This window comes from Heliangelus exortis, chromosome 19 (assembly GCF_036169615.1).
Source record: "Heliangelus exortis chromosome 19, bHelExo1.hap1, whole genome shotgun sequence".
Taxonomy (NCBI): Eukaryota; Metazoa; Chordata; class Aves; order Apodiformes; family Trochilidae; genus Heliangelus; species Heliangelus exortis.
The window spans coordinates 9,338,189-9,354,048 of NC_092440.1; the positions used below are offsets into that span (position 1 = coordinate 9,338,189).

Genomic DNA, 15,860 nt, shown 5'->3' on the forward strand with positions numbered 1-15,860 from the left:
AATTCTATTGCAATTTATTGTGATTAAATTCCCTAGCAGTCATTGCCCCAGCCTTTTAGCCTTAATAGACAGGCTTCATGTTGCAGAACACAAGCCTGTGTGATAAATTATATCAAAGCTGAATGCCCTTGATTGATGCCTTGTTTGGGGACTGTAGAACAGTCCTAAAGGGCTGATGTCACCATTATTGTGGTTGTTGGAATTTTTTGTTGTGGGTTTTTTTGGGTTTTTTGGGTTTTTTTTATTGTTGTAATGCATATATTGCAGCAGGGCTGTTTGTACTTCTGGTGTGGTTCTTACATGCAAACGAGGATACGGTTTTCCCAAATGCAGATTTCATACTTACAGGTTGCATACAGCCTAAAAAAAAATCATATGTTAATTGCATTCTGAGGGTGTTGCAGAATTTGTCACTTGCACGTTTTGTTTTGCTAGGAATAGTGCAAAATTCCAGGTTAATGCATTCAGTTGCTTGAAGCTTGGCAATAAAATCTCTGATGCTTTAGAAAAACCTTTCTAATAATTACTATTACTAATCATTTACCATTAGCTCAATGCTTAAAGTTCTATCCCACATTATGGTTTTGTTTATTTGTTTTAATAATCTGTATTTCTCAGAAGACAACTGATACTAAAGGAAGGGGAGTGGAGGAATGAGGATGGATCAAAGCTAAGCAAGGAGATTATGAGAAATGTACTAGAGAGAAGATGTCTGAGATGTTTTGAGAGCCACAAGACTCCCTGCAGTTGGCTCAGTTAGCTGTAAATGGTCTTTTTTTACAAAACTGCTTATAGAGATTCCATCCCACTTACATCATATTGAAATTTATGTTGTTGGTGTCCCTCTTTGAGTAGATGCTTTGCTGTGGCCAGTAGAGACACTGCAATCCCATGAGAGGCCTCACTGCTCCGTGGTAATGGTCACATCCAAGGAAAACCCAAGAGGTTGGTTCTGTTTCAGGTTTAGAGTGGTAACTGCAGGTTCAGTGATAGATGTTGATTTGAAACTTTCTTGTTTAATACCCCAGCCATTGGAAAACATCAAAAATAGAGAGTAAAGCTGAAAATACACACTGAACTTCATTATTACAAAGTCAATTCTGACACAACAGCAATTCAGATCAATGGCAAACTTCTCACTGGTTCTCATAAGGACAGGATCAAGCCTACACAAAGCAGTTTTCCATTAAATATATGACTCTCTTTTTTATACTAATTTAAGTCCTTTGATGACCAATTAGGGATTTGAAGATGTGTCCATAATCAATGAGCTGGCAGGAATGATTAGCATGGACTTCAAGCACAGGTTAAGTCTCATGTTAAAACAGCCTGCAAGCCACAAATGAGAACAGCACCAAAATACACAGTAAATTGAAAATACCTTGAAAATTGCCTCCCCTTTCTCCCTTTTAAGAGGTCTCATAAATCTTTTAGTAAACAAGTATGTTACAGAGGTACCAAGGAAACTGGAGACCTAAGAGGTAGTTTACATAACAAAGCATCTTGCTGCTGAGTGCAGCACTCTGCAGTTCTGAGCCATGTGAGGCTGCCAGGTGATGTGCCAACCTTCCTACTCCACTTCCAGGGCAGACAAGAAGCAGGGATAGGACTGTTTGGAATATCAGTTTATCTGCAAGGAATTCAGGTACTTAGCAGAAAAAAACCCCATGAACTTATACTCCTTACTTTCTCCAAGCATCAACACACTGCTTGCATTTGGCCCCCTGATCATTACACACTACATATGTTGATGTTTCAGTCTCAATTAATCTTCCCATAAATTTGTACTCTTTTTATATAACTTATGGTGGCTTTATGAACATATAAGTGTGGGTCCCATGTACCTGAATACATCCAGATTAGGGTAACTGGAAAGAAAACTGCTGCTGCAGTTTGGTTGGGATGCAACAGGATCAGAACATCTGATAAAAGCTCCCTGTGGTGGAGCACTCCACTGTGTGCAAGAAGTCCTCTCTTTGTGGTCTTACAACAACAAAGATTTTGTGTCTGCTCGAGGAATGTATTTCTCCTGTGTGGTGTCACAAAAAGATAGCAGTCTGTGATGAATTGGTCCACAAGAGGCAGTGTGCTGAATTAGATAAATCTGACAGTTTGTAGTAGCAACTTCTGTGCTACTGGTATGTTTAAATAGAATAATAACGTATATCTGACTGTCCCTGTTTTGTAAAACAAAACACAAATGTAATTACATAGCCATTATTGAAGTGCTCTACACATACTGCTGGGCTGTGTATCAGCTGTGGTCTTGCAGTTCACTGGAGTCTGAGGATGAGAATCTGATAGACTTTTCTTTCACTTTCCCATGAATGGTGTTTCTTCACATAGTCTTTGGCCCTTGTTACAATTTCTCTTTCCATAATGGGGTCATTCATCAAACTCTTAGATAGTACAACAAACTCCTAAAAAAGATAAAGGAAATAATGCGTTAAAATTTCCAGGAAGTTCTAATGATACTGAAATGGCTTATACCCTTGATTTTGGTAAAAACACTTCAACTGCGAGCCAATATACAAAGTTGTTAAAAGTAATGTTTCAAGGTCAAGTACTGTAGTTTATTATTATATGATAAATAATTATCCAATACAGCCTTTTATGCAGCCCAACCCCCAGAGTGTTAAGAAAAATATAATCAACAAATTAAATGACACAAAAATTGTCTGCCTACCCAAGTGTTAGAAAACCAGGCAGGCTACAAATTAAATAATTCACCTTCTCTCCTGCATCAGATGCTGGATCTCAGATGAGCTAAACTTACATCTCATTGCTATTGTAACATCTTGAGTTAAACTTCTGGTGAGACTAAAAAACTCAGTGCATAAATATAGTCAGAATATAAAGAGGAGACAGCCAGCAACAAGCCCTTCTGGAGCAGTTGTGCCTGAGCAGTTACAGCTACAGCAGTGTTCACCCAAAGTTCTGCAAAGAAGACATGTAAGTATTTATTTTAACTTCTCTGGGCAAAATGCTAGATCTTGGCTATTACAACTCTTCCTTTGCCTGCTCCTCTGCCACTCTAATTTATTTCTAGGGAAGAAAAATGGTGAACTTCAAATGTGTGAAAGGAGATTTGATGTCTGAACTAATCTATTCTGAGTAGCTGGTCTAATTTTCTATCAAGCTACAACTTCCAGTACTTCAGCTTGATTGCAAATGTTCTCATATCTTTGCAAAATAGCGTCTTGGTTCAGCTCAGCTACTGTGTCAATGGAAAATTAATATAATACATTACTACCCAACTAGTGCTGAAGATCTGTGCACAGGGAACAAGAAGGATGGCAGAAGATACATAATTTACACCACCTGTCAGCTACAAAAGGAAATACCGCAAATAAGATCAGACACTGGGTTAACTAGCAAACTATATTTGAAAACCTAAGTACACAGTGTATATAAATACATACACAGTGTATATAAATACATACACAGATATAAAACCTTTGGTTACCCCAGAATCAGTGTTGTTGTTGTAGGGCACGTGATGGGCATGCAAAATACATGACTATAAAATGACCCCTGGGAAACACTGGGATATGAAATCCCATTGAACATTTTATAATCCCTGCTTTGACTCTCACTGACAAGACTAACTATCAATATGTGCCATGAAATTCAGATCAGCAGACATGCACATTAGTTCTGTTGGAAAGGTTGGTGAGTAGGTAACAGAGTAAGGTGATTTTCATATGCGATTGTTGTTGTTGTTGTTATGATTATTATTATTTTACATGAAGTCAGTACTGCTTGTAATTTTTGCCCTGTCCACACAGCCAAGATCTTTGTACCCAGCCTGCTTTCCATCCACATCCTTGCATCCAGGTATGTGCTAATTTAATTAATGTATTCAGTTCCTTACTTGGGACTCTTGGTGTGAAGAGGCTTTTTGCTGACTGCTTGTGAGACCAACCCTAAAGACCAACCCTAAGTTCTTTTCCTTTGGATCTGCCAAGAACACAGAGCAGGGGAAGTGGGGAAGACTTACATGACTTATGCTGGCTTTATCCAATTGCCTGTATAATCACAGTAATAAATACTGTTCACACTGAACAACATTCCAACTTTAATTTTATGCTCCTATGGAGGATTTTATTTAAAGTAATGTTTAAAAATAATTTACGTAAATTACCTTAAGAACAGAAGCAGCAATGTAACATTTCTTGACAGGTAGTCCCATTAGTATTCTTTTAAAATGTGGATATAGAGGACAAAAACTTGGAAGCATGTAAATGACAGAAGAAATGAGATCCTTATTCACAGTTACAATACTTAACACTGGGGATAATTTCAGGTAAATGCCAAACTGAGTCCAAAGCATAAAAGTGAAGAAAGTTCAGGAGGGAGAAATGGCAAATGGAAAATACCAGGAGACAGAGAATAAGGACTTCTCAGCTTTTACCCCTACTTCATCTACTAATGAAATGTGACCACAGACAAGTCACTTACAATCTGACTGGAAGCCCATGGGTGGGGAGATTCACTCTGACTTATCTGGGTTTTGCCTCCTACCCTTCAAGCCGCTGGCTTAGCTTATTTTCAGTTTTGGATACTCAGCTTTGGATAGCAATAACTTCATTTTCCAGGTGTCTCCCTCAACTCCAACTGACACACATTCCAGTTGTGATTTCTGAAGCCTGGGCTCCCACTTTCAGAATGCATTCAATTTCTCTTTCAGAAAATGGAGCATTTAATTTCTCTTTTCTAGAAGCCTACCATATTCAAACCACTTAGTGTGCCAACATGTCTCTTTATCTGCTCTTGTGCTGTATTTGTGCACTCCCACATTTAATTGGGGATGCAAAGTAAGTTTCGGTTTTGGTGAAAGATGGGCAAAATTCACAAAATATTTTTCAATTATTGAACATAAGGATTTAGCACTTCAGCAGCTAAAAGGAAGAAGGTGATATGTATGCTAACAGTGCTTAGGGGACACATTTCTAATAAGCCTTTTACGTTTTTGCTTTTTTTGCTTTTTTTCTACTTTTTTACTTTTACTTTTTATAATTACTATACAAAATGCAGGAAAAAGAGGGCAGAAGATCATCTTGTGTACACTGAGAACTGATACTACGCGTCTCCCTTTTATGGGTAGTACTTCACTTAAAACAAAGGAATTTTTCAGCATGCATTACACATTTTTATCCTTGTAAACTGACCAATCATCTCCAAAGAAAATGTTAGCTTCTCAATTTAGTACTTAAAAGAAAGTTGGTAAAATCGTTTTGAGACCCAGAAATACATTTACTTGGGAGATAAAGCTAGAAAATGAGTGCACTGAGTAAAAAGGAATATTCCTTCAGTTACCACAAGAACTAAACTGGTGCTTCAGCTCAGGCATAATGAAAATAAGATGCGTAGTTAATATATTATTTATATAGTGAAAGTAAGTGTGCAATTAAACCATTTCATATCAGCTTCAGCAGGTAAAAAAACATGATTCTTAAGCAACAGAGAATTCCTCCAGGGAAGGCAAATGCCAGCTGTAAATTCAGAATAGTGACAGATCTACTTCAAGCAGGCAACGCTCAGAAGTTTGCTGGCACACCTGTGCACTTCAGAGGGCAATGAGCCAGGATTTCTAGGGGAGCAGAAACAGCAAACTGCTGGTACTGCCAAAAATTGTAAATTAGTCTGTTCAGTGTGAGGTTCAATGAGCTAAAAACTTTGGCTGTATTCTGGCTTAAAGCCCTGGCAGAAATGGCACTGCACCTTCACTGGGTTGCTGCCTCTGCTCAGCTCTTTCCCTCCTACCACTTCAGCAGCTCTCTGCTCACAGCATTATCCCAGGCCCAGCTCTGCCTCAAACTCTGGTTATGCTTGGGCACTCTCTTATTGCCTTTGAAGTTTTATTTACTTCCTTCTGTTTATTTAGCTCCTTCTGTGAGCTAAATCTCACATCTCCTTCTGAGAGATGATAAACATGAAATTTCAAAACTTAGGATGCTGCATAACTCCCTGTGTCTTCCTTTTTCAGCAAGATTTTGTTATTTGTTGTGCAAAAGCTGCTGGCTCTTCTTTTTCTTATTCTTTTTTTTATTTCAACTTCCATTACCCCAGTGTCAAATATTCCATAAACTTGTAAATTGAAGGATCAAACAATGATTTTAAAATGTGCACTGTCCTGGGTTGGGCCAGGATAAGGGTGATTTTCTGTCTTGTACTTTTGCTTTTAGCTAAGTCTCTTGTAAGTAGTTGCACTTGCTGAAATTAACAGCAAGTTTCTCAGACAGTGTGTGTTTCTAGGACTGATAACACTTGATGTTTATAGTTACTGCTAGAGACTGGTATGCAGAGCCAAGGACACTGCTCAGCTCTGAAGAAAACATAAAAGGTCCCACCTGCAGCCCTCCTTTGGGGAGGAATGGACAAGATAGATGCCAGAACTGACCAAACAGAGTATTCCATCCCATATACGTCATCCTCAGTATAAATTTGAGGGATCACGAGGGCCAAGCCATCGATTTCCTGCCTCCAGCTTCCGGCTGCCTGCCCTTCCTGCCTTTCCTACTTCTTTTTCCTTCACCCTGCATCCTGGAAGGATCCCGTCCATTCATCTGCCTGTGGTCCTGATCCATGCCAGCCCTTATCTGTGTGTTCCTGCCTCCAGTTCCCAACTGCTGCCAACTCCAGGAGTCCAGGACTTTCCCAGGGCTGCCCTGCAGCCTCCGTGGTGACATGAGAGCTATTGGGGGAAAGGGGGGAGGAATGTGGTATCCATTTTCCTGTATATTTATATATATTTAGTAATTTTTCCTATTTATCTTTACTGTTTCATTAAAGTTGTGTAGTTTAGTTTCCAACCCATAAGTCTCTCTCCCTTATTCTCTCTCCTTTCTTATCAGGGAGGAGAGAGAGATTAAGAGAGAGTGTCTGTTACTCGGTTTAATTGCCCGGCCAGTGTTAAACCGTGACAGCACAAATGCTGTACTACCAATGATAAAGTATTTATTTCAGACCTTTCACTTTTACATTAACTGTTTTTCTCTGAGTATTTGCATCAGTTACTGGCAAGGGTTTTGCTCAGCAGCCGCAGTGCCAGTACCGGTTCTGGTTCCGATGTCAGCGCTCGGCAGGGCCGGGCAGTGCCGGTTCTGCTGTGAGCGGGTCAGGGCAGTGTCACACCCAGAGCTCGCTGGGGCTGAGCAGCCCGGGGGGGGGGGGGGGGGGGGGGGGGGGGGGCTCAGGGTGAGACCCCGAGGCTCAGGAAGCTCCGGGCTGGGAAGCAGCGGGGGCCGGGGCAGCGTTCAGCAATGGAGCCACCTGGGAAGTGCTCTGGGAGCTGCAGCGTGAGAGCAGAGCTGCGGCAAAGGGAGGCTGAACAGCCAGGGTTAGGAGGAAAAGTGCAGAGAGGCACCAGCGTGTAATGGACCAAAGCTTCCTTGATTCTAGGGAAAGCTCTGAGGAGTTTTTGTTTTCTTACCTGGGGATCTGAAAATAGCAATCCTGTTTCCTTATGCTGTATTATTGCTGCATTCCCAGGAATGTTCCTTGCCAGCACTGGAATATCTAAATCCATTGCCTAGAGGAATGTACAGAAACAGCAATTTATTAATTCAGGTCAAGGGATTTTAACATCTTCATGGCAACAATCTAACAATGAAAAGCAGAAACAACAAACCAAATTTCTTTCCCATCTCTCCAACCAAGGTTTTTTTTTGTAGTTCTGGCAAACCTGAAGAGAAAAATACTCTGGGTGATGAAGTACAGAACCAAGTAATGTTTTGAACAGTGCCTGCACTTAGCAACATCTCTTAATACCTTAAAATACACAAGAGAAATGCTGTTGAATTCACTACTACAGATATATAATAATATAATATATATGTAAAATATATATTATATATTATATTATAATTATATATTATATACATTATATAATAATATATATAATAATGGTAATAATAGTATAGAAATAATAGAAATAACAGTAACCCTTAATGAAACAACCTGCTCTACAGGTATCAGAAACTACTGGCTCAGTTGGAGGTAACTCAGACAAATAGATTAAAGGAGTGAACACAAAGCAGTGTAAATAAATAGGAAATATCAAACACAGAGCAGATTATCTTAGTTGTTGGGATACAGACAGAGTCGTTTTGGTGAGTGATTGGTCATCCACAAATTATTTTGTAATTTTTTCTGACTTCACTGTGGAACAAAACCAATATGAGGTAGTTTCTTAATCTCCAGTGACTGTTACCTGTTGTTACAGCAACATTCACAGAACTTGAGAGTTCACCCAAGAAATGAGATGCTGGTGCACTGCTCTGCCAGGCAGACTTGGAATCTGCAGCTTGAGGAAGCTGCTTTGGGCTCTCATTGCCCAAGCAGAGCCCTAACCCGCACATCAGAGCCTCAACATCTTCAAGTCAGACAGAATTGCTAATTCAGCTCTTTTTCAGACATTCTTGTTGACAGACTTGTCCTTCAGTTTCCTTGTTCAGTTTGCTGGCTCTTGGGACCTCATTCAAACATCTTCAATGAGCAGGGAATGAAAATATTTTACTTGAACTTCTAAATTGAAAATCAAGGGCTTCGTAGAGTATTTCAGGTCTAGCTGGTTTCCAAACATAATGGTGTTCAAGGTACAGAGCACCATTAAAAAAAAAAAAAAAAAAAAAAAAAGGCTCATTTTTTTGTGTTCAATCAGTTCTATTTCTGCTTTCTATATAGTGGATCATTCATTGAAGTTGATCATTAAGTCTACATTTGATTTTCCATAATTTCTGAACTCTAAAGGGAAATATATTTGTTCATATAGTTGCAGGGCAGTAACAGCTACATAAGAAAACCTTCAGGTCCCCAAACTCATAGGTACCAATGAATTATAGTTGCTGAAAAACAGAACAGATGGCCAAATACATAAGATGAGGGGCTGCCTTTATACCAGCTAGGCTTAAACAAATGGATTGGGCTGTAAATAATTACTGCATGAAGTGGCTTAGAATTTAATTTAGATACTTAGTCTATTTTTAGGCAGTAAAAAGTCATTTGCATTGTTCAAAATATGTATAATTTACTGACCTAGTTCCACAAATAAAAGCATAAAATAGCATTGAAGTCCATTGGCCATCTGTTTTCTTAGATTAGTCTGACTGCAAAGTGTTTTAATGATATTTCAGAAAGATGCAGGGTGTAAATTTCAGCTTTGGAAGGATGTTACACGACAAGCATTTCTAACCAGCAGTGTGAAAATTTACAGAGTAAATGCAGCTTTTATTCATTATTTACCCTTCTGAATTGTCCTTCATCTTCTTCCTCCTAGCCCAACCATCTTTTTGTTACTCCCTATTAAATTTTACTGTATACAATATCTCTTTATTTTTTATTATTATAGTCTGCTAAGGTTTATATTCCAGAATACTAGGCTTGTACTTCACCTGTCTAAGACTGGATTTTGCCCTACAGCAGAACAGAGTTGCACCATCTTCCTTTTTTTTTCTTCGTTAAAAAATAAAAAAAATAAAAAATCGGTAAAACTATACCAGTTTTCCTGTCATTCCTGAGTTTGCATAATAATTTGTATCAGGCTGAGCACACTTGCACTTCTGTTGCAGATGCTGTGTCTCCTAACAGTCTTTCTTGGTTTACTTCCTCTCCCTCCTAACTCACTGACATTCTCAGGATATAAATTAGATTGATTTTTGGTCAACTGGTATGTGAGCAGTCCTGAAGGGAATGTGGGGCTGGTGAGGAGGAGGTGACAGTTACTTAACTTTTACTTGTCTGAGTGACTGTCTGCAGTACTGGTAAACTCCATTTCATCTCAACTACTGAACATTCAAAATTTATCTGGCCTGATAAGTCTGGAAATGTCACAGTCTGTAGCAATTGTTCTTTATTGAGTACTGTTGCTGTGAAACAGCATCTGCTTCTGCCTCTGAGCACTGGCATTTTAGAAAGGAAACACATTTGCTATCTCACCATCCTCTAATTTTTGTAATTCCTACAGTGCTCACTTTTTACTTATGAAGGACTTTCAGTTGTGTGGAAGAAAAGCATGCTAGAAATGCATGCAATTACTCATTAGAAACAGGAGATTCATTAATAGATATGTTTCTGTGATCTGCTGAAATCATCAAGAAGCAATACTTAGCAAAAATACCACAAACAGAATAGTAAAAAAAGTCTGCCAAAAGAACTTTAGGTGTATTTATTTTTTACCTAGAAAGCATTTGATACCCAGCAGTGCCCTGCTTTGACAGCTATGAAATAAACCTAGTTATTAATTTTCAATACTAATGGCAAAAAAATAACTGTTGTTAATTCATTAGTCATTTCAGAATTAAATAAACAAATGCAGGTCTTAGATTGCTCTTTGAAAGGATGCAAAAATAAATGAAAGTCTATTCTAGTAACTTTATAAGGAAGTGCATTAAGAATTAAGAATAATGACGACCCCAGTAAATCAGAATGATTTTTGTATCTCGGGTGTTTTATTAATTTAACGGGACTGATAAAGTTACTGTCCTTTAAAAAATAAATAGACAAAGCATAAAAGACTGTCAGTTCAAGGGAAGAAAACATTAATTTCTAACACTTGCAAAAAGAAGTGGTTTAGATTTGTCTTCACTAGCTTTGAAACATGGAGATAAAATGTTGGTTTACATCTCCAGCAATAAAGGATGATTTCAGATTCACTGGAAAACTTACTGGTAAAATGAAATTACCTCCAGGATTGCAGCAGACATCCCCTCTGAAATGGAGCTGTTCACCACAGCAAAGCACCTTTTCATAGCAGCATGAAGATCACCTTGTGGCATCTCCTGTAACAAATGTACGCCGGGTGACCTAAAAATAAAAATCACACAACTAGGACCCCTCTGAAAAACATGCTCTAACAATTCCTCCTAAAACAGGGCAATGCTGGAAAGTGGTCAAAGCAATTCTGGCATGGGGCTGATGCTAACAATTCCTTGTGTTTTCCTTAGTTTTCTAACTATAAATGCAGTTATAAACTCAACACAGTACACACCACTATCTGCCAATTCCCTGTTGTATGGTGGATGAGGGTGAAGTTTTCCCTTAAAGACTGTGTAATATGGGGAGGATGCACACAGAGATTTATGTAAAACACAGGTTAAATACTTAGGGAAATGGAGTGGTGAACTGCAGGAGATGCTGACTGCAAGGCTGCTGTGTATGTTCAGATAAAAACCTTAACTTCTTACCTTTTAACTTTTTCTTTAATTTCACTTGTAAAAAGTGGATCAACCTAGAAAGGAACATAGACATAGGTATAAGGCTCTGCTTTAGCACGTCTGAAACACCCAGAGGAGGGGAAAAAAAAAAAAATTACATTTTTGCTAAAATATTTAAATGCATGGATGTGCTGAGCTCTAAAATCACACTGCAGATCTGTCACTTGGAGATTGCATTTGACTCTTCAGACAAATGCTCCAAAGAGTGATTGACACTCAGAATCCCCAGCTGGGCCTGAGTGTGAACTGACTGCTCCACTCTAAACCTTTAAGGGGCTCCTCTGCTGCTGAGTAGCTTTGGGCTGCTGTCAGAAGGGGAGGTTCCATTTCCTCTCCCCTGACATCCCTCTGGCTCCAAGGCCTAATTAGGCCTTAGATTTATTTAAGATGAGTGACTGTTTTCAGAAGGCTCAGCCAAGGCTAACATGACTCAAATGACCGAGTTGACAACTTGCTGTCTAAGTGAGGAACAATGCACTGACATGCCAAGCAATTCTCTGGTCCTTTAGGGATGGAGTAAGCAATGTGAAGAAGGAAAAGGAACTTCCCAGGATTTAGGTTAACACAGGAAAAAGAATCTGCAGGTAAACTGAGATAGTGAGATGGTATGCAGTCAGAAACAGTTCCCTAAAAACAACATTCTAACACGAAGGAATGCTGCTAGAGTTATTAAAAAGTTATCTAAGCTGGGTAAGTTTATTTACAAAGCTTAACTATGTCTGCTATTTGCATCTAACATGATTAAAAAAATAAACAACTTGCAAATCCTTAAGTAGACATGAAGAACAGAACTAGACTGTTTTTATTAACACTGACTGACTGTATTAGATTAATTTATGACAGCTTGCACAACAAGCAGCAGTACTGGGAACAACAAGGCTTGTTTTTTAACATACCTTAATATTATTTGTAGGGGGTTTTCTCTCATTATGAGATAGAGAACGCTCAAAGCACTTAAGAAAACTAGGAAAAATAATTTATTTTGAAACTATGATTGTGTACTATGAATGCAAGATTAATTATTTCATGAAAGCAAGGCTTCATAAAGAATCACTTTTGCACTAGGGAATTAATTCCTACTGAATGAAAGAAATAACTGCTTAATAAAGTATTTTTGGTAACAGCAGGAAGGGAAATCATGTGCCCTTTCCTGAAGCACTCCCTGATACTGTGGACAGAGGACAATACAAACCCATACACTAAGCCAGTGTCTCATGTCACAGATTCATTCCATACTGAACTTCCCAATTGGTATTTCTCTATAAATAGCTTTTCAAAGTTTTTTCCCAACTTTTTGATGCTCATTTCCTCTCATGAAGCACTATACTCTCTTTCCATTAAAATCAGTTGAGTGCTTGCAAGTGATGTCATGAGCAGTGGGAAATGGTCCTCTGCTCTTCTACCTTTAGAAGGAGGAGAAAAATGACAGTCTGTGACTCATAAAATTTGTAAAATACTAATTTCTATCCCATCTACTTCTGTGGAAGCCAGGAAATTGCCATATGTCTTGTAAAGAGAAGAATCCTTTTAGCTGCATTCTTCTGTTGGTAGATAAGCAAGAAGCCTGGCCTGAACATGAGAATTTAGTTAAAATATTACTTTCAGGATGGGTGTAGCAATGACTTAGGGAAGTGATCCTCCTGGAACTTGAGGGGGCAGAGTTATCCGATCACAGGCTCAGTATAACAGAAATGTGAGAAAAAAGAAGCTCTTCAGCAAGTTGGAAATTCACTTAAAAGATGCAAACGCTTCCAAAGCCAAGTGACTATGGCAGGATGCCTGGGAACTTCACACAGTCTCAGAAAAACCTACTGAAAAGTATCTTACTTCCGCCCAAAATGTCTCCATGATCCAATTACCCAATTCTTCTACAGGTAGAGTGTCTTATTTTGGTGTCTTATTTTATTTTGTTGCCAATCAAAGTAGCAGGTAAATATGATGATGTAAACACGTTAAAAATACAAAATTATATCTCTTGAATCAATCTTTTTTTTCTTTCTCCTTGCTATGTTGCAACATTTTGGCAATTAACATATGTTTACCTCACCATATGCCTGACAGACACCTAAAAGATAAGAATGCTTATCAGGTCGTCTCCTGGTGCGTGATGGAGACAATGAAGGTAGCAGGACACCCAAAAAGACTAAAAGATAAGGATGACTCATCTCCGGGAAGTCTGGAAATCTGTATGTATCAGGGACTTATGCAAAAAAGGGACCCCTTTTCTTTTCCTGTATAAAAATCGCCCAAGAAGAACCGAAAAGCTGCCAGCAGCTCAGAAGAGCCAGCAGCTCAGAAGGAGACGTGGACGCCAGCTCCTGTGACTACAAACTCCAGCCAGCTCGGCGCAAAAAGGCGGGAAGCAGCTCTGAAGGCCCAAGCGGAAAGCGGCGAGGCGGCTTCCTTCTAGACCCCCCCTCTCTCGGCACTTCGGCTTCAGCTACGGGACAGAGAAGCGGCAGGAGCAACAGACCCTACGCACCCGACTACAGCCAGAGGCCAAGGCCGGCGATAACATCTTAATTACCCTCCTTCTTTCCTCTTCTTAACGACTCTTCTCTCCAAAGTAACTAATTGTATAAATCCTAAATAAATCCTTTTAACTTGTTTAAATCATAAAGCCTGGTTATTTTTGTAAATTCACGCGTCGTCTATGAGTAGTGGCTGAAATTTCCTCGCAAACAAAATATAAATAATAACTCGGATCGTAACATATGATAATCAGTTACCTATCACCTTTTTATTAAAAAATCACCCGTACAGAGGAAGAGCTTTCAGAGAGCTGCACATCTGATCAGTTTTGCAAAGATCAGAGGGAGGCAGCTTGCTTTGTTATCAATAGTTTCTATCAGAGCAGATGAGACATGAAAAGGGGAGTGGGCTTGTAGGAAGAAACCACACCTAGCAGGACCAGATATGATATTTGGAAAGTTCTACTCTGCTGAGAGGCAAAGAAACATCTGACAGAAAAATATAAAAAATAGCTCTTATTTGCCCATTCAGAGATTATTTCCTTTAAAACAGACTTCCTGCAAGTTTGCAAGCTTGTGTGAAAATGAATCGGAGGTGGGGGTGGAGATGAGAGGATTCAATCATTTTTCTTGTTTACTTTCATAAGCCCATATTCAAAAAACTTTCTCCACAACTAGAAGGAGTTGTAACTTGCAAATTTGTTAAAAAGGATCTTCACTGCTTAGGGAGAAAAAAATGAAATCTCAAATGAATATTTACTGAAGTGCATATAACACATTTGGAAGGAATTACACAACTCTAAACTTAATCTGAGATGTGGAGCTGTAAGAACAACTCAGCTTCTGATTTTATTTATTTTATTCGATCCCATCTTCCCTCTCAGGTACCTGTATCCCAGGCTTTTGTGAACTCAGATTCTAAATGTGAAACAGACTTCACCAATTTTATTTGTCAGCTGAAGCTCTCTTTGCTGTCTAGCATCAGACAAAAACCTAACATCATTTTGCACCTGCTGAAAACTGCTAATTGTGTACAAATTGAGACTACCAGAAATGGCATCAAAGTCTAAATGGAATGGAACAAAGAATCGATCCTCTGTGTGAACAAAAGATGTAAGAACAGGAATAATGAGCTTCTGATGTGACCTTCACAGTATTAAGATTCCTAAATTAACAATATCTACTAATAATATTATTCTAGATGGCAAGTGTTCTCTTTCAAAACATTTGATAGGCTTATTTACAAATTATCCATATCAAAATAAGTATTACTAATATTTTATTTGCAGGAGTTCACATATTTAGTACTTCCTGATCATCTAAAAGATTTTATACTACTCCACAGATACAAAACTATAAAACAATATTAGAATCCAAATATTTTGATCCTTTTTAATCTTCAAAAGTTGTTTCTGTGGTTAAATGAAACACTAAACGTTTTGTTCTCATAACAGATGCACAGCATCATCAAGTCATGTGCTTGAGCTAGATATAAAATGATTAATTCAGCTGGAAATGCCCATTATAAAACTAGCCCAAGCCTCCTAAACATCAGTATATGTAAAACAAATTTACAGCTGCTGAAAACTATTTTAGTGCTGCTAACTATTTTAGTGCTGATAACAGTTTAAAGTAATAAAAAACCTAACTGTATGGAGCTGGGCTACCTCAGTGCATATCTTCTTAGAAAATCTCTCTTAGATGCTTTCCTTTTTGCAATGCAAAAGCAGAGCACGTGGGGAGTGAGGTGCCTCTCAGCTGACAGCAAAACTCTGAACTTTGAAGAGTCCAAGCACTGGAATCACTTTCACAGTTTAAACCTGTTTTGTACAGCTGTTACAACTGTTGTGTTTGTTCTTTCTTGTCTCTGGAATAATTAGAAGTCCTCTGACTTAGGTTCAGTTTGGAAAGAATTATTGTGATATCACAGATGCAAGCAAACAGAAATATTTAGGAATAAACATAATTTAAAAAAAAAAAATATAAAAATTAACAACTTACTGCAGGTCCAATTATGCCCAGATGGACACTGGGATCCTTTCTGTGCCAGTCTAAAACAAGAGGAAAATCTTACTTATTAATCAAAATTATTAAATTTAAATTTAATTTTATTCTCTCTCTGAAATGAATGGAAACAGCTGCATGAATAGAAAGGAACTTGACAACTGTTGTA

The 15,860-nt window shown here is 38.4% G+C and overlaps 1 protein-coding gene across 2 annotated transcripts in view; it reads right to left on the minus strand.

The window, feature by feature from the left end:
* Window positions 1-998: 998 nt before the first annotated feature.
* GLT1D1 (glycosyltransferase 1 domain containing 1) overlaps window positions 999-15,860 on the minus strand; it is a 49,144-nt gene continuing 34,282 nt past the window's right edge. For both annotated transcript variants that reach the window (XM_071763762.1, XM_071763763.1), the window contains exons 8-12: window positions 15,689-15,738; window positions 11,187-11,230; window positions 10,686-10,806; window positions 7,436-7,534; window positions 999-2,420 (exon numbers count right to left, since the gene is read on the minus strand). In XM_071763762.1, the coding sequence (XP_071619863.1) occupies window positions 2,274-2,420; window positions 7,436-7,534; window positions 10,686-10,806; window positions 11,187-11,230; window positions 15,689-15,738 (461 nt within the window). In that variant the 3' untranslated portion in view covers window positions 999-2,273. The remainder of the gene's footprint in view (window positions 2,421-7,435; window positions 7,535-10,685; window positions 10,807-11,186; window positions 11,231-15,688; window positions 15,739-15,860) is intronic.